At 36.4% G+C, this 27486-nt stretch overlaps 1 protein-coding gene across 8 annotated transcripts in view; it reads left to right on the plus strand.

Annotated features, from left to right (window-relative positions):
- The window catches only part of NETO1 (neuropilin and tolloid like 1), a 127975-nt gene extending 102520 nt beyond the window's left edge, over positions 1-25455 (plus strand). For 3 of the 8 annotated variants that reach the window (XM_073006238.1, XM_008013789.3, XM_008013792.3), the window contains 4 exons: positions 9122-9235; positions 15618-16176; positions 17148-17222; positions 18074-22321. In XM_073006238.1, the coding sequence (XP_072862339.1) occupies positions 9122-9235; positions 15618-16176; positions 17148-17208 (734 nt within the window). In that variant the 3' untranslated portion in view covers positions 17209-17222; positions 18074-22321. Of the gene's footprint in view, positions 1-9121; positions 9236-15617; positions 16177-17147; positions 17223-17928; positions 17976-18073; positions 22322-23823 lie in introns of those variants that run through there. The other 5 variants (XR_501412.3, XM_008013790.3, XM_008013788.3 and 2 more) reach the window with 5 other exon arrangements.
- The last annotated feature ends 2031 nt before the right edge of the window (positions 25456-27486 follow it).

The following is a 27486-nucleotide window of genomic DNA, read 5'->3' on the forward strand; positions in this document are numbered from 1 at the left end:
TCCATTTGTTTTGGAAAAAAAAATTGTTTTGTGGGAAGTTCTGATGGCCAAATATATTTTATATATTTTTAATATTTTTGTTTGTGTAATTAACCACAATTAAAAATGATAATTAGTAGCAAGCTACACACACACACACACACACACATATATATATATATATATATATATATATATATATTTTTTTTTTTTTTTTCTGAGACTGAGTCTCACTCTGTCACCCAGGCTGAAGGGCAGTGGCACAATCTCTGCTCACTGCAACCTCCACCTCCTGGGTTCAAGCAATTCTCCCACCTCAGCCCTCTGAGTAGCTGGGATTACAGACATGTGCCACCACGCCCGGTTAATTTTTCTGTTTTTAATAGAGATGGGATCTCACTGTGTTGGCCAAGCTGGTCTTGAACTCCTGACCTCAAATGACCCACCCACCTCGGTCTCCCGAAGTGCTGGTATTGCAGGTGTTAGCCACTATGCCCAGCCAAGCTATATATTTTTAATGACATTTTTGAAGGTTTTCAAAATTTGCATCTTCAGTTGATTACTCATAATTGATATCTCTAGTTTTATTTTCTTTCAAGTTTATTTTTTAAAGTTTTGCTGTTATTTAAAAATTAAAATCATTGTCAGACATTAAAGAGAAGATGGCATTTAATATTCATTGTGTTGCTTAAATAGTTTTTATGCCGTCCGGGCGCTGTGGCTTACTTGTGTAATCTCAGCACTTTGGGAGGCCAAGGTGGGTGGATCATGAGGCCAGAAGTTCAAGAGTAGCCTAAGCAAGATGATGAAACTCCAGCTCTACTGAAAATACAAAAATTAGCCAGGCACAGTGACAGGTGCCTGTAATCCCAGCTACTCGGGAGACTGAGACAGGAGAATTGCTTGAACCCAGGCAGCAGAGGTTGCAGTGAGCTGAGATCATGCCACTTCACTCCAGGCTGGGCGACAGAGAAGACTTCATCTCCAATTAAAAAAGAAAAAGAATTTTTATTCTGATATATAGTCTGTCACCAAGTATTTATGAAGCATGTACAAAGTGGTACTTCTGGTTGCCAGCCTTTTAAGAGGACGCAACAAGGCACAGGTAAGTTAACTCAAAGGGATTAGCCCACACCCTAGTATCTATTGTGAGAGGATAAACATGGGTGATGTGGTGGGAAGGATGAGGACGTGGTGACCTGCTAGTTATGGTGGGTGACATCTGAGTTGAGGAATAATTTTATAAATGTTTAGGGTGAGCAGAGGCTGTGAGAATATAAATCACTTGCTGTGTAATGGGGTACAAGGAGCTTGGACATTAGTCTAGCATTATTGGAAAGTGTTTTGGGGTGTCTTCAACAAAGTGAAATGTGGCCTGATTTACACTTTCGAATGGCCAAGGTCCCCATGGCTTCTGTGTCCCTGAACCCCATGTAAGATTGCTGTCAGTGAATGGGGGCCTGGCTCCTTCACAGCAGTGGAGACCTGAACAGGAGCTTTGTATTGAGACAGAGTCACCCAAGAGATGGCCACTGGCTCAGCGGTATCCGGGGGAGAAAGGACCCAAGGATGGTCTTGAGCCTTTAGCCTGAACACCTGAGGGGATGGTCGTGCCCTTTGTCAATGCCAGGAAGGTGTGGGAGGTGAGAATGAAAGGGGAAAATGTGGATAAGAGGAGTAAAGTGATAATCATTTTGCTTAAGCCCATCAGCCATATTCTGTTTGGGATGGTAATTACAGTTCCAAATGGAGATGTTAAGTAGGAATTTCAGTGTTCAGAATAAATCTGGATCTCACATAGTAGTCAAAGGTAGGGGTATAAGCCCCTGCGTTAGTGTGGGCTCTGCGTCTGATGAAAATCACCCAGAGAGATGACAGAGGAAATGAAGGACCTGTGACAGCCTCAGGGGGCTCAGCGACAGGGGTCTGTAAGGCACTAGCATAGTGGCCTGAGAAGGCAGGGGGAAAATCACCTTAGTTACCTGAACTGATAAACATTAGTAACGAATAAAAGTAAGTATGCTAGATTTTGCTCTTCAATGTGAATTTGTGACCTAACTATAGAATGTTGATACATGTCATATTTACATATTCACATTAGTGTTAAGCTTTGCCTCATCCGTCACCAAACAGACTAATAGATTCTAGACCATCCCGAGGGTCAGAAGTTTTAATTTTAAAAAGTAAGTTTTAGCAAATCTTCAAGGCTGACAAAAGTTGAACCTGAGAAATCAAGAAGATGTAAATATACTCTGATATGGTTTGGCTCTTTGTCCCCATCCAGATCTCACCTTGAATGTTAATAAGCCCCACGTGTCAAGGGCTGGACCAGGTGGAGATAATTGAATCATGGAGACAGTTTCCCTCCATGCTGTTCACCTGATAGTGAGTTCGCATGAGATCTGGTGGTTTTATAAGGGCTTCCCCCTTCGCTGACTGTCACTTCTCTCTCCTGCCACCATGTAAGAAGTGCCTGTTTTGCCTTCCAACATGAAGGCATTGTAAGTTTCCTGAGGCCTCCCTAGTCATGTGGAACTGTGAGTCAATTAAACCCTTTTCTTTATAAATTACCTAGTCTTGGGTATTCACAGCAGCCTGAAAACGGACTAATACATACTACAAGCTGTTTCCTCCCCCAGCTGCTTTTCCACACGTCTGAGCATTTCCATTTAAACTAAAGATCAGGGAATGATGAAGAATTAATAAAGAGCAGAAGTAGAAGACCCAGAGGTGTGACTGTGGCTGTGTGGTGTGAGTGTGTGTTTGAGTGGTATGTGTGTGTCTGTGAGTGGTGTCTGTGTTCGAGTGTGTGTGGTATATGAGTTTGTGTGACTGTGTGTGAGAGAGACTGTGGCTGTGCCTACACAGGCCAGCATAGAGCTGGGTGAGCTTTAGACAAAGCTCAAAATTAAAGAAGTTAAAATAATTTGAGGAAAGCAAGCAGCAAGAATGTCTGAAGAGAACAAGATGAGTGGACTGGGGAGGGGAGGTGAAGAGAACCAGACCCTAAGTCCAAGAAACATGGGGTCCAGTGGTGTAACGAGTCTTTAGGAGAATATGATTAAGGATCATTTTGTTTTCCCTTTTTTCATGATGTAATATGATGACTTATTTGACGTTGAACAAATTACCAATGATAGTTTTATTAACCATAAAACATGGATAGTTGAAATATCACTGTTTCAAAGAAATCTGCCTGTTTTTATTTCAATTCGTTTTAATATTTCTTGAATAGTATTTAGTGGATTTCTGGATTTCAAAAAGAAAAAAAAAAGAAATAAACAATTCTAATAGAATAAGCTTAGTGACTTCTACACTAAAGTAGCTATTATAAATTAAAAACCTTTAAGTTACAGAATTTAAGCAGTGTTTATCCACATGAGATAAACATTAAAATCGGAGGTACATCTATGACTAGACCTTTCACATTAAAAATATGTGTTCTATGCTTCTTTATTAAATATATTATGTAAAACTTCATTTATTTTGAGTGTTGTGGCTGTATTTTATCTTCTCCTACATGACTCAAATATGTAAGAGACTTGTCCCCTGCTAAATAATTTGTTTATTTAAAGAATTAGTAATGTATAGGTTTAGGTGTCATTCCTGGTGCTTTCATGGTTTATTTTAGTCATCCCCATGAGGGAGTAAAATGCTCTTTAACTAAAGTCTGATGTAAGTTCGCCACCTTGTGATAACAGTGGGAATAGATGAGGGTTTAAAAAGAAGAGTAATGAAGCAATAAAGCAAAGATGTTTAAACTATTTTCCTGATATAAAAATCTGAAAGAGAAAATTGACTTTTTTTGATTAACATTTTGTATTTTTCATGCAAACTTTTGATTTTCCAAATATACTTTTTATACATTTTAAGTTTTTTGTTTTGTTTCATTTGCTTTTTTTTTGGTAACTGTGGCAGTTCAAGAACAGGTAACATTCTTTTTCATATACCATATGACAGTATCTGTTATGGTTTTTAAAGATCTATCACATTTAATTCCTACAACTTTATGTAATAGTTATAATTATCCCCATTATGTAGATGTAAACAGAAACCAAAAAAATTAGTGAATTTGCTCAAGATCACATAACTCACTTTGGAAAATCAGACATATTGACTCCACAGCCTCTGTGCAATACTCTCCTTAAACGCTTTACAGTTCCATCTTGTAATGTTTGCATCCATGCCGCTGACACTATACTGCATTCTGTGCATAATTAAATCACTCGGGTAAGTATTGTCTTTATCCCCACTTTACAGATGTGGTAACTGAGCAACTTACAGGTTAATCAGCTCAAAGGCAAAGAGTGTAAAAGAGGCAACCCTGGGATTCAGAGACCAGGTAGCCAGGCTGCAAGGGACTCTTCTCTAAACCTGCTTTTGCTCAGGGAGGAAGCAATCTGTCCTTAAGGATTATCACTCCTGACACAGCTGGGCCCTCTGTCCTGTTAGCAGGACTCTTCAATCCCAGGCTGATGTGTCTGGAGAAGTTCTCTCTAAGTTTTGTTTAATCTACAGTCTGTTGCACAGCCAAAAATGAATGCTCTGCACAAATGCATAGGTATTGGTGTATGTGGGAGGAGGAAACAGTGAAGAAAGATTCATTTTGAAGTGTTGTTGTGTCTCCTTTCTATGTGAATGTTTTAAATCGAGCAATGATATGCTTATACATATGACATTATTCTGGCTAACTAGAATATTTTACTTTATTAACAGAAATCAATTTCCATCTTTGGATTGTTAGATCTGAATGATAAAATGATGATGTCAATAAACCCAATAAAGTGAAATCAAATTAGTTGGAAGGTCTCATGTCTAAATACACTTTCAAATAGTTCAGTGACAAAAAGCAATAGCAAATTGTTCCATCTATGTTCATAGTGTTTTAACATCAATATGAAGCTCTATTTGCTATTCTGATAGAAACAAGTATAAAGTTGTGTGTCCACTCTTGTGACCCTGGAAACTGTGAGGTACTTGGCATTTGGAGTGTTACTTGTTTGGCTGCCACTGTATTATTAATAAATTTTGAGTTTCCTTTAAATCACTAGGAAATAAAGCAGCTGGTTTATAAGAGACAATAGCTTAAATGATGAATATTGAACCTCATAAGTAGAATAAGTCTTCTGTAAATTGGCCGAGGAATATGTGCTTTGTCAGAAATACTAAAAGAAGCAAAGATATGATGCTGAGTTAAGTTTCTGAGAATACATGCTGCCTGTAATCACTACATGCTGCATTGGAAGACCATGGTCTTGACTGGAAGACCGTGGCCTTGATCAGAAGACCGTGGCCTTGATCGGAAGACCGTGGCCATGATTGGAAGACCATGGCCTTGACTGAAAGACCATGGCCTTGATTGGAAGACCATGCCCTTGACTGAAAGACCGTGGCTTTGATTGGAAAACCATGGCCTTGACTGGAAGACCGTGGCCTTGATCAGAAGACCATGGCCATGATTGGAAGACCATGGCCTTGACTGGAAGACCATGGCCTTGATTGGAAGACCATGGCCTTGACTGGAAGACCGTGGCCTTGTTTGGAAGACTATGGCCTTGACTGGAAGACCGTGGCCTTGTTTGGAAGACTATGGCCTTGACTGGAAGACCGTGGCCTTGTTTGGAAGACTATGGCCTTGACTGGAAGACCATGGCCTTGACTGGAAGACCGTGGCCTTGACTGGAAGACCTTGGCCTTGATTGGAAGACCATGGCCTTGAAAATTAGTTCTCAACCAATAAACACATTTGTTAGAGTCTTCTGCTCTCTGGAATATACTAAGATATGCAGCTCAGTCAGAGTTAACCTTTTGCTAAGTAATATTAATCAGTTAAAACATCTATTGAGTATTTACTAGAAGCCTAGTAAACTTAAGCCATTATGAGAGATTAAACCTAAACATTAATTTTTTAAAAAAGCATGGTCACAAGCCTCAAATATATACAAAAAAGATGATAAAATATACTCTTAAAACTTTTAAAAATTACATGTGAAATAGGACTTAAGGAACAGTTAAATTTTCTGATAGATTGGAATAATATTTTAAGACTATAGATTATAGGGTTCTGATGTGATTTGGATGGCAGAGTGGAGAAGGGGTATCGTATCTGGGGCAGGTAGACGAAGGGAGTGCTATGTGGACACGGTGCCGGATGTGTCAGGAGTGTGCTAGGAGCAAGGGGCTACAAGTGTTGGTGGAACTTGTGCACGCAAGTCTTTGAAAGAGCAGTGAGAATGTAGGCTTGATTTGGTCTATTGGTGCTATTGTAGTTCTTAACCAGGAGAGAAATGAGAGTCTTTAATGCATCATTGCATTTATGCATTGCTGAGAGAAATATTCAGACAATATCAAGGAAATTCGGAACCCAATATAGTATTATATTTTGGGTGTCTATAAAACAATTTATTTTTGTCCAAGGTACGTACAATTTTATACATTGCTACTTTTTTGTTTTTGTTTTTTGTTTTGTTTTGTTTTGAGATAGGGTCTTGCTCTGTCACCCAGAGCCAGACTGGAGTGCAGTGGCACAATCTTGGCTCACTACAACCTCCACCTCCCAGATTCAAGTGATTCTCCTGCCTCAGCCTCCCGAGTAGCTGGAATTACAAGCATGTGCCACCATGCTCAGCTAATTTTTATATTTTTAGGGGAGATGGGGTTTCACCATGTTGGCCAGGTTGGTCTCGAACTCCTGGCCTCAGGTGATTCTCCTGCCTCAGCGTCAATAAGTGCTGGGGTTACAGGCGTGAGCCACCATGCCCAGCCTCTACATTGCTTCTTAACCATATCGGGATTTGCTTACTTGTTTTTATTTTTCATTGCACAGCAATTCAGTAACTATTAGCAAAAGTAAGGAAGAAAATACATGGAGAAATACCTAGGATAACAAAACAAAAGAAAAGAAAAATAAATACACCACAAACAAAAGGGAGGCTAACTCCCAATTAACTGGCATATTTGCATAATTATTTAATGCGTAAAAGCATGTTAAAATGTGATTTATTGACATTCCTGGATTACCTATTGCATTCTTGGTAAAACCACTAATATTTAATAACTGATCCTGGAACATTGATAGTTTCACAACTACTAAGCAGCAGAAACAAACACAATCCCATTTGGATTATTTGGAATTCAAATTTCAGTGCCCTTACTAACATACTAGTGCACTTCACTCGATTACCGGAATGCAATGTTATTTTTATTTGTATATTTAAATTTTTAAACTAACCTGTCCTATTTAATAATTATAATAATTTTTCCAACTCACAGAAGGTCAGTAAATATGTAATTTTTCAAGGTATTTCTTACTTGATGGGTAATTATTCTTTCAAAATGTATACTACAATTTGTTAGGTAATAAGTATTCTACTCATTTTTACAAAAGCATTTTGCAGCCATTCTAATATAAAATTTTCCAAAATCTCCTTTATACACTGTGTACAAATTTTGACAACATTCACTATCTAATTAACAGAACTTATCAATTCTGCAGAAGCCATTTTAGTTGGCTACAGAATTCAAATTTAGTTGCTTACTAAAAAACAGGTCTTTACAATAATACACTGGATTGTTAAATTTTACATTATGAAAGGTTTATACAGAACAGTACTTAACACATCATTAGCAAAATAAAGTGTTAACCCTGATACTTTATTTTTCAAAATGACTACTACCTATTTTCTACTCTAATTTTCGTTTTCCAAAATTACTGTTACATGCTTTTTACTCTTTAACGGGGAACATGAAGTCAAAATGAACAGAGAGTTAACTGTTTTGGGTTGTGGGAGGAGGTAGGGGATGAAGAACCAGGAAGAATCACGTTGCTTGAATTAGCTATTTCTTTGCCTTGCTTTTGGTTTTCAGAATTTGAGTGTTTTTTTTTTTTTTTTTTAAGGATTTCTGGGAGTATTAAAATATAGTTAGTTGCCTTATGTATATTAAATTGCAAAATATTGTTTTGACAGTTGTGATTAGTGTAGCAAACGTAGTAAAGAAGCTAACTCTAAAACTTAGTAATATGCAGTTTTGAAAGTGAAAAACTCATTATAACATGACTTCAGTGTCTAAATAGTACTGATCATTAATGTATCTTCATTTATTAATCATTGGAAATTAATGTGTTTTGTGTGCAATAGATTTTGCTAGAATGCCTGTCCTTAAAAGGATTGTAGAGCCTTTATTGAAAAAAGAAACACTAAAATTGCATTTTGTCTGATACGTGGAGTGAATACAAAGGTAAAATCAAAAGTTAGCTTTTAAAAGCACTTTGTGTAAGCAAACATCCACAATGCAATATTACTGTAAAGACAGCACACTTAAAATATTCTGTCACTCTAATAATGAAATAAATGTACTTTTCCTCATGTTGAAATCATATCTAACATTTTACATTGCTATATTAAACTCATGTTTCCTCATCATTATTTAGCCGTATTTTGTACTTGCTTGAAGTTCATATTTTACCTCCCAGTCCCTTCAATGTGCATTGTAATCTGGAGGTAATGATCATTGTATATCAAATCACTAGAATGTATAAAATACATGCATAGTAAGCTAATTTTATCACCATGTATATTATGTAATAAGCATAATATATTTTTTGTGGTGTTCAGGATTAATTTTTTCATGATTCTGAATTTCCATGGCATTTTGTTTTTTTCATATTCTTAAGTAATGTTACAGGGTTTGCTTTAGTATATTTTATTCATTAGTACTTGGTAAGTATATATTTTTCAAAATTCTTTTAAAATTTCTATTAGGTGTTTTTGCACAGTAAAACTAGATTTATACATTCTTAATTTAGTATGAAGTATAATTTATGCACATGGTAGATGCTTCAGGTTTGCTAAATAAATATGCCTACTTAAAAATATATGGATAATGTATTTCATTTTAATGACGGAAAATACCCTATGGCGTTTTTATAAGCTGAGCCTCTCTAGAGGAATACCAGCACTGTTAGTAACACAAGAAATAATTAACATTATGGCACCATTTCTGAACATCTCATGACAGATCATTTATCTCAGTTTGTGGTAAATTATTCTAATCTTTTTATTTTTAGATTTGTAATATGAGTGATTTACCACTGAATATCAGTTATAACTTTCTTCCTTTGTCTTGTTCGTCTTGTTTTTAGCTCCTTGTGAAGGCAATACATTCTTCTGCCATAGTAACATGTGTATTAATAACACTTTGGTCTGCAATGGACTCCAGAACTGTGTGTATCCTTGGGATGAAAATCACTGTAAAGGTAATGATTAGTCCCTGAAATCTGAAAAAATTTCCTCCCTGTGGAGTGAGGTAGAAGTTTTTATATATATCAGTCAGACAGTCTTTAAAATAAGAGTATATAGTGCCTTTTGTGAGCACTGCATGTCTTATAATCGATTTGTAAGCATTTTTCTTAGCCTATTCATACTGTGTCCAGATGTTTCGTTATTCATTAGCGCACAGTGGACTATCTTTAGCACTGGAATTCTAATTAAAGACATCACCTTATTAGACCCTGCAGAGCTCTGAAAACGGGAGCTTTCAAGGGAGCACACTACTTTCCTATCATGTGTGATACTGTCTGCTTGTGGCCACACCTGTCATTCATTCTAGTTTTGTCTTGATTGGACTTGTGTACATACTCAAGAGATAAAATACATTGAACTAGTATTTGTACTTTCAATTATTTCCAGCTACTTCACTTCAGTTTTGCTACGAAAATGCTTTTCTTCCTTTCCCATGAACATAGCTCCCAATGCCCTTGCCTCATTCTCTTGTCTATACACAAAGGCTTGTTTATGTAAACAGGGATCCTTGGCTGGATTACGGATGTTGCACGTTTTAGTTAAGATGAAACGATGAAACTGCCATATAAAGTGTTTTACTGAGATCCAGTATTAAACAATTGACAAAAGAAGATAGGCAAATAACTCTTTCATGCTTGAAGTCCAGTATTATCTACGAAATGCCTTCTGTTCGTAGAAGTAAAGAAGTAATACCACAGTATTCATTGCTTCATACAGTCAGTAGGAAAGGCGGTTACACTATCAACACTTTTGCTGTTGATTACTTTCCTGTCTACTTTTGAATGGATTAGAAATTTATTTATTTATTTATTTTTTTGACGGAGTCTCACTCTGTTGCCCAGGCTGGAGTGCAGTGGCGTCATCTTGGCTCACTGCAAGCTCCGCCTCCCGGGTTCATGCCATTCTCCTGCCTCAGCCTCCCGAGTAGCTGGGACTACAGGTGCCCACCACCATGCCCGGCTAATTTTTTGCATTTTTGGTAGAGACGTGGTTTCACCGTGTTAGCCAGGATGGTCTCGATCTCCTGACCTCGTGATCCACCCGCCTCAGCCTTCCAAAGTGTTGAGATTACAGGCATGAGCCACCACGCCCGGCCAGAAATTTACTTTCTACATGATCTTACTGCAGACTTGTTAATAATTCGTAGTCACCATTGGCTTGCTTTGTTTGGCCTATGTAAATGTGGTCCCATGTATGTAAGAAATATTTCACATGAGATGGCAATCAACACATGTGAATGGATGTGCATTATGAAAGTCCATATTTATTTTTTTCAGAAAGAAAAATGATTCGTTTAACCTTTAATTCAATCTCTTGTGATAGGAGAAAAACTTTTTATAATTGCAGTCATTTCTAATTTATGGAGGTTACGCCCATAGCAAGAATGTCATGTAGCCTAAAGTTTGTCCCATGTGCCCTTGAAAAGAGTATCTATTTGCTGTTGTTGAGTGAAATGTGTAGATGCCTGTTATGTCTGGTAGGCTTACCACATTGTTCAAGTCTTCTGTTTGCCTTTGATTTTCTGCTGTGTTTTGTCCATTATTGAAAGTCGGTGTTAAATTCTTCAGCTATCATAGTTGAATTGTCTACTTCTCTCTTCACTTCTGTAAAATTTTTCTCTCATGTAATTTGAAGCTTGGTTGCTAACCTCATGTATGTGTGTAATTGTTATATCTTCCTCATGATCCTTTTATCACTACAAAACAATCTTCTAGAGTTTAGTACAGTTTTTTGTCTTGAGTTATATTTTGTCTGACAGTAGTATAGCCACTACATCTTTCTTATGGTTTGGTTTCCATTCTTCTTTTCCACGTTTTTACTTTCAGTCTGTCTGCATGTTTGAATATAAAGTGTTTCTTTTGTAGACAGTCTATATTTGTATCTTATTTTTTATCCAGTCTGAGAATCTTTGCCTTTTCATTGGGTTGTTTAATCCATTCACATTTAGTACTGTCATTGATATAGTTGGACTTCATGTATTTCATTATACTTTTTGCTTCTAAATATCTCATTTATTTTTTTCTTTTCCTTTTATTGCTTTCTTCTGCATTAAGTTAGTATATTCTAGTGCAACATTTTAATTATTTTAGAGTTTTTAATGCATTTTCGTACTTTCTTAGTTGCTTTAGGACTTAAAACATACAACTTAGCTTCTCAGAATGTATTTTAGATTATACTAAATTATAGTGAGACATAGAAACATTCTTCCTATATTCTCTCTTCCCTTTTCCAATTATATTTGTACATATTACATTTTTAAATGTTCTAATTATATTTGTACATATTACATTTTAAACATTACAAACCCAACAATACATTGCACTAATTACTACTTTATATAACTGTATGTCTTTTAAAGTGGTTGGGAGAAGAAAGGACAGCAAGTATATTAGTGTAACTTTTTTTTTTTTTTTTTTTTTTTTTTTTTTTTTTTTTTTTTTTGAGACGGAGTCTTGCTCTGTAGCCCGGGCTGGACTGCAGTGGCCGGATCTCAGCTCACTGCAAGCTCCGCCTCCCGGGTTTACGCCATTCTCCTGCCTCAGCCTCCGGAGTAGCTGGGACTACAGGCGCCCGCCACCTCGCCCGGCTAGTTTTTTGTATTTTTAGTAGAGACGGGGTTTCACCGTATTAGCCAGGATGGTCTCGATCTCCTGACCTCGTGATCCGCCCGACTCGGCCTCCCAAAGTGCTGGGATTACAGGCTTGAGCCACCGCGCCCGGCCAACTTTTTATATAATCCTTCTGATTTACTATTTCTGGTTCTCTTCATTTGTTTTTCTAGATTTGCGTTACCTTGGTGTCATTTCCTTACCCAATAACATTTTAGCTCCCACCTGTTTTACACTGTATTGTCACCAAATATATTGCATTTATGTAAGTTATAGTTCAACATTACGATTATATACATAGAACATTGCTTTTTAAAAAAGTTAAGTGAAGACTGCAGAAGAAAGATGCCACTCTACTGTCCTTTGCAGTTATTTACATAATCACTGTTATAGACCTTATTTACTTGCCTGTTTATTATCTGTTCAATTTTTTCATGTGGATTTGAGTTATGGTCTGAACTCACTTGTTTTCAACATGAACTCTCTTGAATATTTATTTTAAGGAAGCTCTTTTATCATTGAATTATCTTCATTTTTGCCGGTCTCACAATGTCTTTCATTTGTGAAGGTAGGTTTGCTGGATAATGGGTTTTTGGTTGACAGGTTTCTGTTGAGGTTTTGTTGTTGTTGTTGTTTGGTTTTGTTTTGTGTTGCTTTTGCTTGCAGCACTGCATGTGTCATCATGTTGCCTTCTGGCCTCCACTGATGATGACTCAGCTGTTAATTTGATGGAGGCTCCTTTCTATGATGAGGTTTTCTTTCTCTGTTGCTTTCAAGATGTTTTATTTATTTTTTTAATGTTTTCATTGTCATATGTCTTTGCGTGGATCTCTGCATTTATCCTACTTGGAGTTTGTTGAACTTGGATGTGGGTTTTCTAATTAAGTTTGGAAAGTTTTAACTCCTCTAGGTTTTTTGTTGTTGTTCTTTTTCCTGTTACTTTCCATCTCTCTTTTGTTTCTTATACACCCATTACATTATGTTAGTGTGCTTGTTGATTTGCCACACTTTTTTTTTTTCTCCTGAGGCTGTTATTTTTCTGCCTTCTTGTTTTGAAACTCATATTCCTATTGCACTATTCTCATGCCTCTGTCTTTATAAAGTTAGCTGATACTTTCTTTTTGCAGCTGAAATGTACTGTTGAGGCTTCAGGAAATTATCATGTTAGTAATTGCACTGTTCAATTCCAGACCTTCCCTTTTTGTATGATTTATATGTCTTTATTAATATTCTCTATTTGATGAGCATTGTCCTCATTTTCTTGAGCTTCTTCAATCTTAGTTTGCTTTAGTTCCTTAGACACATTGATTATAGCTGCATTGAAATCTTTGTCAACTCTGATATCTGGCTCCCCAAAGGGTCCTTTTGTTGCCTGCTTTTTCTTTTTTCCTATATATACACTTCGCTTTACTGTTTCTTTACATGCCTTACACCATTGTGTTGAAAATCACATGTTAGTAACATCTCTGAATACTAACTCCTTCCTCCCAGGACTTGTAGTTTTCTTGTTTGTTTCTAAATGGAGACTTGGCCAGACCATTTTAGTGAAGCCTCTGATGCTGCCCCACAGAGGCCACTGCCTTGGGCTTCGCACCAGCAGCCTTGGGCAGCACGGTTTTAGCAGGGCTCTCTGTGCCTCTCTCATTTCCTGTTCTATTTAGCTATCACCTCTGTTTGTATTGCAGCCAGTTGTTAGTCTCCACCGATTGTCGACTGATTGTTCTGCTGCTTTTGACAATGCCCAAGATCATAAACTGTTCAACAGTCTGGTCAATTAAATTTAATTAATTGCAAAAGTAGTCCTTGAGTCTAGCTTTTGTGAGTTGTTATAACCCAGGAGGACTCTCGTTTGCTGTTACTTTCTTAGCTTGTTCTGTTCAACTTCTAGATGTCCCAAGGTTCATCTTATTGCTCTTAAGACACTAACGGTCTCTTAATTGCGTACTTAATTGCATATTGCCTTGTAAGTGCATAAAGCACCCGATATTCCCAGGTGGTCTCCCATCCAAGTATCAACCAGGCCCTTTTAAAACACGAACAGGCAGTTAGTGTCTTTAGAGCAATAAGACAAACCTTAGAATGTCTAGAAGCCTGTGCATATCACAAAATCTCCATAGTTTTTGAAATTATCGTTAGGCTTGAGTTTCTCCACACACCATTTCAAATAAACTAACTTTATTTAGGGGAAGCTATAATCCTTTCTGTGCTTGTAGCCTTGCTCTCTTTCTGGGCACAACTTCTCCACCAGTGCTCTGGATGGGGGCAGGAACAGTGGCGCAGGTCTGTTTATGCACAGAGTACTTGGATGAGGTTGCTAACATGTGGTGTTGTCAACTTGCCACTCCAGGCAGCTCTCCTGTGTCAGCCAACTTGGGTAAGCATGATCCAGGCCTGGCATTCTCCACTGGAAACACCTTGTGTTGAGCTCCTGACCTCCAAGTTGAGGCTCAGAGGAGGAACCTCGGGAGCCCCAGACATCTCAGCCACTCAGGCCAGAAAAGAAGCATGTCCAGCGTGGACCTGGTTGAGAAATGCTGGTAGCTTTCCCCTCCTAAGGAGATGCCATAACTCACTTAACTGGGAGCTGCGGAAGAGGGTGCCCTGCGTTCTTGTCCACACCTCCCTGAGGAGGGCTCCCATCATGGTGAATCAAGAGTGAAGGAAGCAAGTCATGGCTCAAATGCCACAGACTGTCACTGCTCCTAAGGACACTTAGTAGACTGGTTTATGTAAATACCTCTCCACTTGATGTACACCATTAGGACAATTTCTGGAGTTTCATTAAACCAGGCTTTGATTGGTTGAGTTTTTAAAATAATTTTCTAACAGTTGTGATTATTTCGTTTGGGAAAGAGTCCATGCCATCATTCCATACGTGTGTGTCTTCGGATTGAATTGAATTTTTCTGTGGTATCAGAATATTATCGTTACTTTATAGATAGGGGTGTGTGTGTGTGTGTGTGTGTGTGTGTGTGTGTGTTTTAAGCTAAGATGCTGGACAATGGGGAGGGGGGCTGTTTTTAAGACTGGTCAGTGTATTTTTTGTGAAAAATGAGACCTTGTATTTATTTTTAAATACTTTCCTAAGCTATGATAGATAGATAGATAGATAGATAGATAGATAGATAGATAGAGTAGTAGAGGATAGAGAGTGTGTGTGTGTTTGTGTTAGTGTCTGTGTGTGTGTTTGTATTAGTGTCTGTGTGTGTGTTTGTATTAGTGTCTGTGTGTGTGTATTTTAAGCTGAGATGCTGGGCAATGGGGAGTGAGGGCCATTTTTAAGGCTGCTCAGTAGTTTTCTTGTGAAAAACGAGACCTTGTATTTATTTTTAAATATTTTCCTAAGCTAAGATAGATAGATAGATAGATAGATAGATAGATAGATAGATAGATAGACAGACAGATAGAATAGTAGAGGATAGAGAGTGTGTGTGTTTGTGTTAGTGTCTGTATGTGTGTTTGTATTAGTGTCTGTGTGTGTGTATTTTAAGCTGAGATGCTGGGCAATGGGGAGGGAGGGCTATTTTTAAGGCTGCTCAGTGGTTTTCTTGTGAAAAACGAGACCTTGTATTTATTTTTAAATATTTTCTTAAGCTACTACAAGCCTGTAAAAATTCTGTGCTCAGCCTGCTTTAAGTTTTAATGCACATTTTGACTATAATACTAATGTTTGCCGTGTTGCTTCTCGTTTTGTCCGTTTGTTGTTTTCACTCTCTCCAACCCGTAGAGAAGAGGAAAACTAGCCTGCTGGACCAGCTGACTAACACCAGTGGGACTGTCATTGGCGTCACTTCCTGCATTGTGATCATCCTCATTATCATCTCTGTCATCGTACAGATCAAACAGCCTCGTAAAAAGTATGTCCAAAGGAAATCAGACTTTGACCAGACAGTTTTCCAGGAGGTATTTGAACCTCCTCATTATGAGTTATGCACTCTCAGAGGGACAGGAGCTACAGCTGACTTTGCAGATGTGGCAGATGACTTTGAAAATTACCATAAACTGCGGAGGTCATCTTCCAAATGCATTCATGACCATCACTGTGGATCACAGCTGTCCAGCACTAAAGGCAGCCGCAGTAACCTCAGCACAAGAGATGCTTCTATCTTGACAGAGATGCCCACGCAGCCAGGAAAACCCCTCATCCCACCCATGAACAGAAGAAATATCCTTGTCATGAAACACAACTACTCGCAAGATGCTGCAGATGCCTGTGACATAGACGAAATCGAAGAGGTGCCGACCACCAGTCACAGGCTGTCCAGACACGATAAAGCCGTCCAGCGGTCAGTATCAATAGATTTTTTGATGACAACTATAACCTGAGGACTGAAATACTTCCAGAGTATTGTCTTCTATTTTGTCTTCATATTTCAGTTTCCCTTTAATTAATGATTTAAACCCTAGTTTTCCAATAGTTTCCCTCTTCTTTTTCCTTTTCACTGCTATCCGTATTCTTCCTAAACCTCATACATGTGCAGGATATGTATATATGTGAACACACATGCACACAGAGACCAAAGATACGTTATTTATTTCTAAACATATACACATATTTATTTTATAAAATTATGGCTTTTAATGTATAATAGATTTATAATGCAAACTTGCTTCCATGTGACCATTGCTCCCATCAATATTTATATATTTTGATACGAAATGATATTTGAAAACGATTGCCTTACCAAGATGGCTCACCCATCTTGATGAACAATTTTAATCCTGAAATAACATATTTTTCAATATAATGTATTTATTTTTGGTAGGAACACAAAAATACTTGTCTTTCACATATTACATAATGTTTATATTAGAAATTGCATAGGATAGTGCAGTGTATTCATCATTTACACTTAAATGTTGTTAGAAACAGTAGAAACATTTGATTTATTTTCCTTTAACTATAAATACAATATTATCTGTGTTGTATTATTAGCCTTAAAATGAGTAAAATTTTTGAGAAAAATATTTAAATTTAGGAAAAATTATTTTAAATTCTGAAATCTTGTCAACTTACACTTCGTTTTGCATGTTTACTAGCATTCCATTTATTTTATAAATTGTGACATACTTTCTCCATTCATGATACATTCTCAAAACCTAAAATACTTTAGTTGGTTTGATATGTTTTGCATGCTGACATAAGTCTATTTCCACAGTTTTCTGAATTTTAAAAATGCTTTTGAGTAAATATTTGTATACATATATTTTTTGTGCAAATAGTACTTTGTTGAATGAAATAGCCATAACATTCCAGGTTCTGCCTCATTGGGTCTCTAAGCAAACATGAATCTGAATACAACACAACTAGGGTCTAAAAAGAAAATTCAAGGTAAGCAGATGCCCTTGGTTCCTTTTCCTACTTTGTCGTATTCTGTTTTGTTGCAACTGTCTTGTAGTTTTTTAGGGAATGTGCCATTTATCCATTATTTCTTGAGATATGTGTTTCATGACATTTCATGATTAGAAATACGATGGGTTCAGTGTTTATAGGAGAGATGATTCTCAGGATACGTCCCTTTAAAACAAATCTTAGTATTCTTACCATCAAGAATTGTGCTAAAATGTAATTTAGAAGGACATCGAATTAATCATCTAAATTTTACATGTTTTAAGGTACAGATAATAAAATTAATGAACTTTCTCCAAAGAAATACTAGAAAAAACCCAAGGTTTTCAAACTAAGAAAATAGAATATTCAGTCTCAGTGTAGCTGAAGTTAATATTTAAAACTGGTAACTACTTTATGTAATTTGGCAACATTCTACTCAAAATTCATACACTAAATATTTTTGGTACTTACACAATTTATAAACTCTTACTTTTGCATGAATATGTAGCTCATCTCATCAAAATTAGATGTAGCATGCCGTGTCAAATTTTATACTATAAAATTTGAATGCAAAAGGTTTCATTAATCCCAGTTGTCCTTGTGTACATCGATTTTGTCATCGGGTATCACAATGGCTTTAGTTTTTGCTCTTGATTGTCTATATCTATATTAGCCTAATTTGTCTCCAATTGAATTTGCTTGACAGCTAATCTCTTCTAAACTCCTCAAGCCTATCAACTATTCTTGAACTAGGTGAATGCATTTCCATGCTCTATATTACATTAATAAATTGGTGTATTTGTATGCATTTTTCATTGGGAGAAAATGTTTTAATTGTTTTTTATTTTCAGAGAAGAACTATTTATACAAACATGGGGACTGAAAAGAAAATTCTGTAGTGAATTGTGAAAAGTGGACATATTTCTAAATTCATTCCACTGCCTTTATCCAAACTTAAGAATTACAGACATTTGTTATTCCTTCGGCAAGACATCCCCGCTGCACAATGATATGTTCATTTCGTAATTTGGTTGCTGGCCACCAAGTGCTCCTTAGTTTTTAAATACATTTTGAGATTAACTGGAAACTTGAAGAAGAAATTAGTTCCCGATTAAGACTGTCCCAACTTTATTTTTATTGTCAGTTTCACTTTTGTTTCTATGTTGTTATATGTCTTTGTTATATAATTGTACATTGTGTGATATGTGGAAAAAGAACACGAATTTAGATGAACTTTGTGTTACATGTACATTGTTTTCATTATATAGACTGCTTGAGAATAGTGCGTTCCTGAATGATTTTGAACATGCTACAGTGAAAAGTGACAGTGTGGACCATGGAATCACCAGCTAGAGGTTATGGACTATACACACCTATTATTATGTTCTGATTAAATAACAGGAAAAAGTAACAAGTAAAATTACTAGATTGCAATAAAAAATTTCATTTTTTGGTCTTTCCTATATACCCCTGATGTCCTTTTTGTTTTATATCAAAGAAAGTACTGAGTTTCAGAAATCCTTTTTGAAGTCAGGTATTTTACCACTCATACTCTACAGTAGAAATGTTTTTGATTAAGCACTCAGCAATATGACCAAATTGCCAGTTTGAGAAAATACCCTGCATGTCAGTCCTGGCTATTTGAGTTGGGAAAATATCCTTTTTGTTAGACACATTGTAAAAAGCATGCATTGTCAAAGACTGTTGTTACTCTTCCATTTCTTTATGTCATATGCTTGCTACTTACGACTTTTTATATAAATATATATAAAATGTATAATAATTTCCTAATTTGAGTTAAGAGAAATGTTTTCTTCCATTAGAGTGATTAAAAAACTGACTTACATAAATACACATTTTATATCAACTCTTTCCACGTTTTAGCGTACAGGATGTCCTTCAGTATTGCGGTTTACTTCCCAAAATATTTGGCTTCTAAAAGTTTAGGGGAATATTTTCTTCTTTTAGAATAGGGAACTCTTTTTTAAACTGCTTTAAAATCACAAGCCCTTTTATGAACTAAACTACACCATTATGAATTATTCTTATTCTCAGGCACACATAACACACCTGAAAGCTCAGTGATTATGATGTGTTTAACATAAAGTAAAATCCCAAAATATATTTTATTGTTATTAAGTTATATACACACTCTGTAAAGTTTGATTTGGTGAGTGGCTTTTTAAAAAATATTCAGTGTGTAATCTGACAAAATAAATTTTTAAAATAAGAGTTACTATCAGTATATATGCTTCCCAACATTTTCAAAACTACTGAATTCTCCAGGTTGAAAGAACACTGTCCTTCCACTGGCAGAGCAGTCTGGCCTACTAAAATTTGGACTTTGCAATTCAAGCAGGCTTTGCAAACTAAATAGATGAATTACTGTTATACTTCCCTACTAGGAATTCAATGTCATATATGTTAAAAAATAAATAAATAGAAAATAAAATAAAATTTTATAATAGAAAAGTCAGAGAGTTATCATAGCCATTATAAACACTCTATCTTGAAAAGATGTCAAGCTACAGAATCACTTCAATGAATTTGATAAACTAGGGAATACAGAAAAGGTATTGAACATGACAAATAAAGATTATTTTCCATTGTTATGCTACAGTTTTATACACATTGCTTATGATAAAATGTACCCTTTTTATTTGGCTTGACTGGTTTATTTTTTACCATGGTTCCTTTTTTGCCCTTTAATTCAAAGTTAATACACCAAAGATTTTTTTAAAGGATTAATCATATTTTCTATTGTTTTCTCTATTTAAAAATCTTCAGAGGACTCCTTTCCCTTTGAATGATAATATCAAAAGTATGATATAACTGTCAAGATGTTTTTATTTGTAACAGCAACAAAAATAGTGAAATAGGTGAACACTTTATTATTAATTTGTTCTGTAACTGTCCAGAATGTCCGTCCCCTCCATTTTCTCCTAAATATACAGAATGCTGATTCCCTGCTGAAAAGGTATTTTCACCAGAAATCCACTCGTGGAGACTTAAAAAAAAAAAAAAAAAAAAAAACACGAAATGAAGTATAATAATAAGAATGGATAGCTCACGTATATTTAACACACAGCAGCTTCATGGGAAAACAAATATATTTTAAATGAAGAACAGGCCTCCTCAGTGATAACTCTAAAATTTCTCAACAACGTACAGACACAGACTAATCATAAAAGAAGACAATGACGATGCCTGGGCAGTGGCTGGAGGTCTCCTTTTCTCCTGGCGTTCACTCTAGATGCTGAAACTTGGGAGCGCAGGGCTCCGGCAGAGCTGGGAGATGTTCTCTGGAGGGCTCTGGTGGTGCTTATTGATCAGTCAGTATGGAGATTTGTCAATATACTAAAAACTATTTAGTAGCTATGTCAGATCTTATCACCTGAATGCAACCTTTGGCCCACATTCTAAAGGTGGTGACACACATAGATAAGGAATGAGATGTTTCAAGACTTTTAAGTCATGGTATTTTAATAAATGATTATATTTTTTGATAAAGTGAATTCAAATATTACCAACCCAAGTACTTTACTGATTTAAGAAGATGATTTCAAATAATGTATTAAGTTAGCCTCTGTGTTAATTTGATAAAGCTGTTGTTTTTCATTTTATTTTTTCAAGTTTTAATTCACTTTTCAAAACCATGGCCGCATATAATCACATCCAGTGCGATGAAGCCCCATATTAATTTTCGAACTTCTGTCCAAATGTATTGCAGTTCCCTAATTTCAAGGTTCTAATTGGGAAATCTGATTTCTTTTGTATCTGTTTTTATATACATATCAATTTTAAGCATTAGCTTGCAAAATAGACATATGTTGTGTTTGATTTGCCATAACGAACTCGAATTTGATTTTGTAACTAAAATGTGGCTATCCACATAATTGGCGATCAGTGTCTTTGGGCATTTAATGGAGAACAAATCACATTGTGGTGATGCTGGATTTTCTGTTTCACATTTACTTTTGCTCTAGAAGTATTTCCATGAGTCTGATGACTCCAATCAGTTATGATCCTCAGTGTTTAGTAACTTAGACCATTGGCATAACTTTAATATTCACTTAAGCTTCTGTATCATTGTTTTTCTGTATTTTTCCCTTAGGAATTTAATTCGGGTCTCAAATTTTATAGCTTTAAAAAAAAATTCCGTGAATGGGTTTTCCTCAGCCTCAGAGTATCATGATAAATTACAACGGCCGGGCGTGGTGGCTCACTCCTGTAATCCCAGGACTTTGGGAGGCCGAGGCAGGCGGATCACGAGGTCAGGAGATCCAGGAGAGCGAGACCATCCTGGCTAACACGGTGAAACCCCGTCTCTGCTAAAAAATACAAAAATTAGCCGAGCGTGGTGGCGGCGCCTGTAGTCCCAGCTACTCGGGAGGCTGAGGCAGGAGAATGGCGGGAACCCGGGAGGCGGAGCTTGCAGTGAGCCGATTTCGTGCCACTGCGCTCCAGCCTGGGCGACAGAGCGAGACTCCGTCTCAAAAAAAAATAACAGCCAAATAAAAAATAAATAAATAAATTACAAGATATGACCCTGGTTCCTATTACCTTGATTAAAGTGATGGCAATTAATTTACTGATGTTTTGTCAGTGAAATAAATAATAACATCTCATGAAATTTGTGTCTCTGTGATGAAAATGAGTCATGTCACATTCCCTCTGAAGGGAAGTTAAACAACATTTTTAAAATTCTCTGAATTCTATATAAATATGCTTTGAAAAGTGAGTTAGGGTTTTGTCTAATTGCATTGAGGCAGTTAGCTTCGGTGCCATTTTTCTTTGTGCACTTTTTCCTCCATGGATTCGTTTCTATCGATCGCAGTCTAGCACAAAATGACCCAGCCAAGAAATTGTAAAATAGATTCACCAACAAAAGAAACAGGTCTTGAGTTAATTATCAATCTCTATGCATTTAATTAATATTTCCCAAGCCCATCTTAAGGGTGTAATAAAGTAGAAAAATAAAAATATATCGTTAAAATAGCCAGAAATGTTTTTATAAATAATCCTGTTAAATACATCTGAGGCCCTTTGTTAATTTACAATTATTGTGATTCACTTTATTAATAAACTTGTTTGAATTGTACTGCAAATTTAACTGAATTATATCATCAAAATAAATCAAACAGGGTAATAAAAATAACAATTATAGGTGACTGATGTCAGACACTCATAAAAACTCACATTTTCTTATAGCCTCTGGTTCTGTACTTTCTTGTGTATTATTAAAGAGGTAAATGCTCTCTTAACATGCCTCTAGTTCCTCAGAGGTAGGAAAAATAAACTCCACCTGCTTTGGCTTGTGTATTGACTTGGGTTGGTTTTCAGAATGTCCTTATTCCTGAAACAGTGTGATCATGTAGTAAAACTACTCCTTTATATCTATAACTCCTGTGCAGCCCACATGTTCTTTTTTGTCCCCACCTTCTGCCATCTTTCCAACCTCTGAGGCATGCTATTTTATAGTGGTTTGCTCTTCGAAAAATTGTTTTTGTGCCCTCTCTTAATAGTCACAGATACTGACACAAAACTTACAAATGACCAGAAAACATAATGTATACATTATTTAAAATAAAACATTCTTTTTATATCACATTATCAAATTTGTACTCTTTATTCAGTTTCCCACTAAGTGCGATACCAGTAGAGCCAGGCTGTTTGGAGCTTGCGCAGTCTGTCTACCAAGCTTCTTCCTAAGTACTTCGAGGGTAAAATGAAGAAGGCAGTCTAGGAAGGGACACAATTACAGAGCCTTGTAGAAGGCAGGCTGCTTACAGGAGCTGTATAAGGAAAATTAAGCCCAACATTATGTGCTGTGTTGGCCGTCTTGGAAAGCTGATTGCATAACCCCGGTTACCTCTTCCATCATCTTCCGTGGAAGATAAAAATAAATTCAAATGTTAATCCAATAGACATGCTATTTTATCATGAAGAAGCTTGTAGCAAAAACCTGAGAATATAGGTATCTTCTTAAGAAGATCAAGAGAGGCTTTGTGAATAGCTGGCCTTCTAAGCAGGTCTTGAGGGATAGAGACAATGGTCAAATAGTGCAGGGAGAAATTTCCACCTAGAGTAATTTCAGCAGATGTAGCATCAGAAGATCATTTAATTGAGCTGGTTGGAGTGTAGACAGGAGGAGTAATACTAAGTATATTTGACAGAGTAGGTTTGAGTTTGCCTCATGATTTCTGAGTGCATGGAATACCATCCAAAGGAATTTACATTTTATTCAAGGGAGAATATTTTAAGATCTCAGCAGAGTGGGACTTAAGATTTCTACTTTCAGTAGAAGCCTCTGACAGGGGTATGTTTGCTGAATTGAATGGGCATGAAATACAGTAGAGTCAAAACTGTAGAAACAAGACATGAGAAAGAGTAACTGGCAGATTGCTAGATATCCAGGAATATTTTTGTCTGGCTTTTTTACTTCCACTATATTGTTTCAAGGTTGTGGTTGACTAGCGAACATACTGAGTGTCACGTGACAAACACCATTTTGAGTGTTTTACATGTAATTTTTTTCCTTGGTCATCTTAGCAATTCTATGACTAATTAATAATAATAATATTTGTTATTTATTGTACAGATGAGGAAACTGAAGAGAGTTTTAGTAACTTTTTAAGATTACACAATAAACAATGATGAATCAAGCTTTGAAGTCAACTTCACCAACCCCAAGATCAACCAACACTCTTCACCAATGTGTAATATAACCACGTTAATATTCAACATAGTACGTACTGCTGAAGGAAGTTGATACTTATTCATATTAACCCCATAGTTTTGTGTTTCCTCATCTGTAAACGTATGTATTATAAGACCTTCTCTCCACCTTACAGCGTGTGAGGATCAAATGACCATTCATTGGAAGATATTTTTTATATCCTATAATGCATTATAAAAATAAATCATTTTTCCTAAATCATGTGTAAACTTCATTTTATGATCGACATGGAACAAAAGTATCATCTATAAAGAGCAGCAATGTAGAGTAACCTCCCTCTGAACTTGTGCACAGTAAAAATGACTTTCCCAACCCAGTGACTCTGTCTGGATGCTATTTCCTCCAGTGCTATTTTGTTGCATCATCGTATCAAAGTGCTATTGTTCATCATCTGTCATTCAACATTGAATGCCAGAGGTCCTAAGTAACCCCCAAAGCACTCATCATGAAGTATACATAGAAATAGCAACACTGGAAAGCAAATCTTGTATTTCAGTCACAGATAATTATTTGGCATAAATTCACGTAATAGCATCCTGGTGGATAAGCAAGGAAGCAGACAGTTGTATAGGTAAATGCAGTTTCATAAGCAATGTTACAATATAAAAAAGTGGTATACTGCAGTGAAAATCAAATTTAGTTTTATTTCATACTATTTATGTGCTCTTTAAAAATCTATTTGAATCCTCTGAGTTTCACTTTCTTCTTTCTTTTCTTCTTTCTTTCTCTTTCTTCTTCTTTCTTTCTTTTTTTTTCCTCTTTCATTTTTGAGACAGCATCTCACTGTGATGCCCAGGCTGGAGTACAGTGGTAATATCTCGGCTCACTGCAACCTCTGCCTCCTAGGCTCAAGCGATTCTCATGCCTCAGCCTCCCAAGTAGCTGGAATTACAAGTCTGCACCACCACCCCTGGCTAATTTTTGTATTTTTAGTAGAGATGGGATTTTGCCATGTTGCCCAACTCTTAGCCTCAAGTGATTTGCCCACCTCAGCCTCCAAAAATGTCGGGATTACAGGCATGAGCCACGGTGTCTGGCCCTCACCTTCTTCACTTGTAAAATTGAGAAGGCTACACCTAGTGAAGAAGGTTTCTGTTAACATTAGAACTGGGCCAGACATCGTGGCTCACACTTGTAATCCCAGCTTGTTGGGAGGCTGAGGCTGGTGGATCATCTGAGATGAGGAGTTCAAGACCAGCCTGGCCAACATAGTGAAACCCCATCACTACCAAAAATAGACACAAAAAATTAGCTGGGTATGGTGGCAGGTGCCTGTAATCCCAGCTACTTGGGAGGCTGAGGCAGAAGAATTGCTTGAACCCAGGAGGCTGGGGTTGCAGTGAGCTGAGATTGCACCATTGCAGTCCAGCCTGGGCCACAGAGTGAGACTCCGCCTCAGACAAAAACAACAACAACAACAACAAAAAACGAAAAGTGCTGATGTGCACACACAGGCAATATGAGATCAGTGGGACCACAGTGGAGGCCATGGCACCTACACTGGTGTTCTAGCAGTTTGCTGTCCGGAGCAGGAAAAATGCCTCATGTGTTACAGTTTTCTGTACCTGTAGCTCAAGCATTCCCAACAAAAAATGATTGCCCTGTCTCAGTGATTCCAGTAGCACTACATAGTTCAGGAACAGACTTCACCTTTCAAAGATACAAAATCAGTGAATATCAGTTTCTGAAGGATTATTAAGACACGACTACATGGGAAAAAACATGTAGGGGCTAGTAAGGTGGGAAGGAACAAGAATCAGACACTGCCTAGTAGCTTTTAGTGTGCCACCATACACTGTAAGAGAGATGATAATCATACTGGAAGAGGCGCCAACACAGACTATCAGTAATGGGTAATTGAGAATTGCTCATTTCTAGAATATGTGCTCGGAGACAGGCATCAGAACAGACCAAGCTACCTATTCTTCAAAATAACGGTGCATTTATATAATTGGTAATCAATATGTGTTGCTACATGAGCGCAAATGAGTGGAAAAATTACATTCGTTAAATTTCTTTATTCCTCACAGAAGCTTATCCCTGACACCAAGGCCTATCCATGTATAAACTATTATAATTATAGAGAAGACCAATTCTTTATCATGAGAACACATGGACATACAGAGGGGAACCACACAGCACTGGGGCCTCTCCGATGGAAGAGGGTGGGAGGAGGGAGAAGGTCAGGAAAAATGACGAATGCGTGCCAGGCTTAATACCTGGGTGATGAACTAATCTGTAAAACAAACACCCAACACAACAAACCTGCACATTTACCCTGAACTTAAAAGTTTTTTAAAAAGGAAATAGTGGCCAGAGTTGTAATTCCAGTTGCCTTTTCTCTTCTGTCTACACTCATTCAATATTTTTATAAATGTATATTTTCATTTTCATGAATTGCCATAAGAGGGAAAAAGATGGTATTTCATGGAGATAATTTAGCCAAAGCCTACGTATAAAGTTATAAAAAAGCTTTGAAATTGCCAAAAGTTTTGTAATTTTAGTTGGTATTCACATTTGCAATAGTTTCTTTTCCACCTTCTGTAAGTTAATGGATTAGAAGTCTTCAAAGACACGTATTTTCAGTCTTTCTTATGAATCTGTATTTTGAAAACGGAATCTGCAAAGCACAATATTAAATCACTATTAATTTAGAAAAACATAGAAGGGACCCATGTAAAAAATGAAGCGGGTTACTCTTGTCATTTTATATTAAAACACAAGCCACAAAATACGTAATTCCTAAAATATGAGTATCTCAATTATTTCCTAGGTTGTTTTTTTATATTATCTAGACATATGACAATAACATCTTTAGCTCTCAAAATGAATGTGGTTTTATTGTTCATCAAGTTGGAAAAAATCATTTTTCTAAATATACGTAATCATAAATATAATTCAAAATCAAATTTAAAATATTAATTGAATAACAAAGGAGGTACAAGATTTATGTTTATTTAAGCACAGAAAAGATGCATTACCACTAACAGTTTCCTTTCTCATCAGCATTATTACTCTAAGCAATTAATTATACAATTACATTTCCCTAAAATATCTACAATTTGGGAAGCTCCATCAGCTAGAATGCTATTCACAAATTACATATTAACATTATAATATAATTATTATTTTTACTTATACTGTGGTCATACTCTTTCTTAGTCAATAGGTTGTTCAAATCATAGAGACATGCTCATTTTAATGTAAAAGTTTCTGAGAACCCACCTAAGCAGCTTTTTTAGCCATATGCACAATGATAGGTGGTAAGCAAACTCCGAAATAGCAGGGAATTTTAACAGAAAATTGGAAATTGCAATTTTCAAACATCTTTTGCATTCTCACTCAAAATGAAAATGATAATCGATTTATATACATTCTATTCTCATCAGCCTGATAATCTGGCTTTAATCAATTTCAAGTATACTTCATTCATTATTTATTTATTTGCTATTTATTTTTATTAAAAATAAAAGAACAATATTTTAAGAAACTCTACCCCAAAATATTATGAATTTATTTAATCTC

This window comes from Chlorocebus sabaeus, chromosome 18, assembly GCF_047675955.1.
Source record: "Chlorocebus sabaeus isolate Y175 chromosome 18, mChlSab1.0.hap1, whole genome shotgun sequence".
Lineage (NCBI taxonomy): Eukaryota > Metazoa > Chordata > Mammalia > Primates > Cercopithecidae > Chlorocebus > Chlorocebus sabaeus.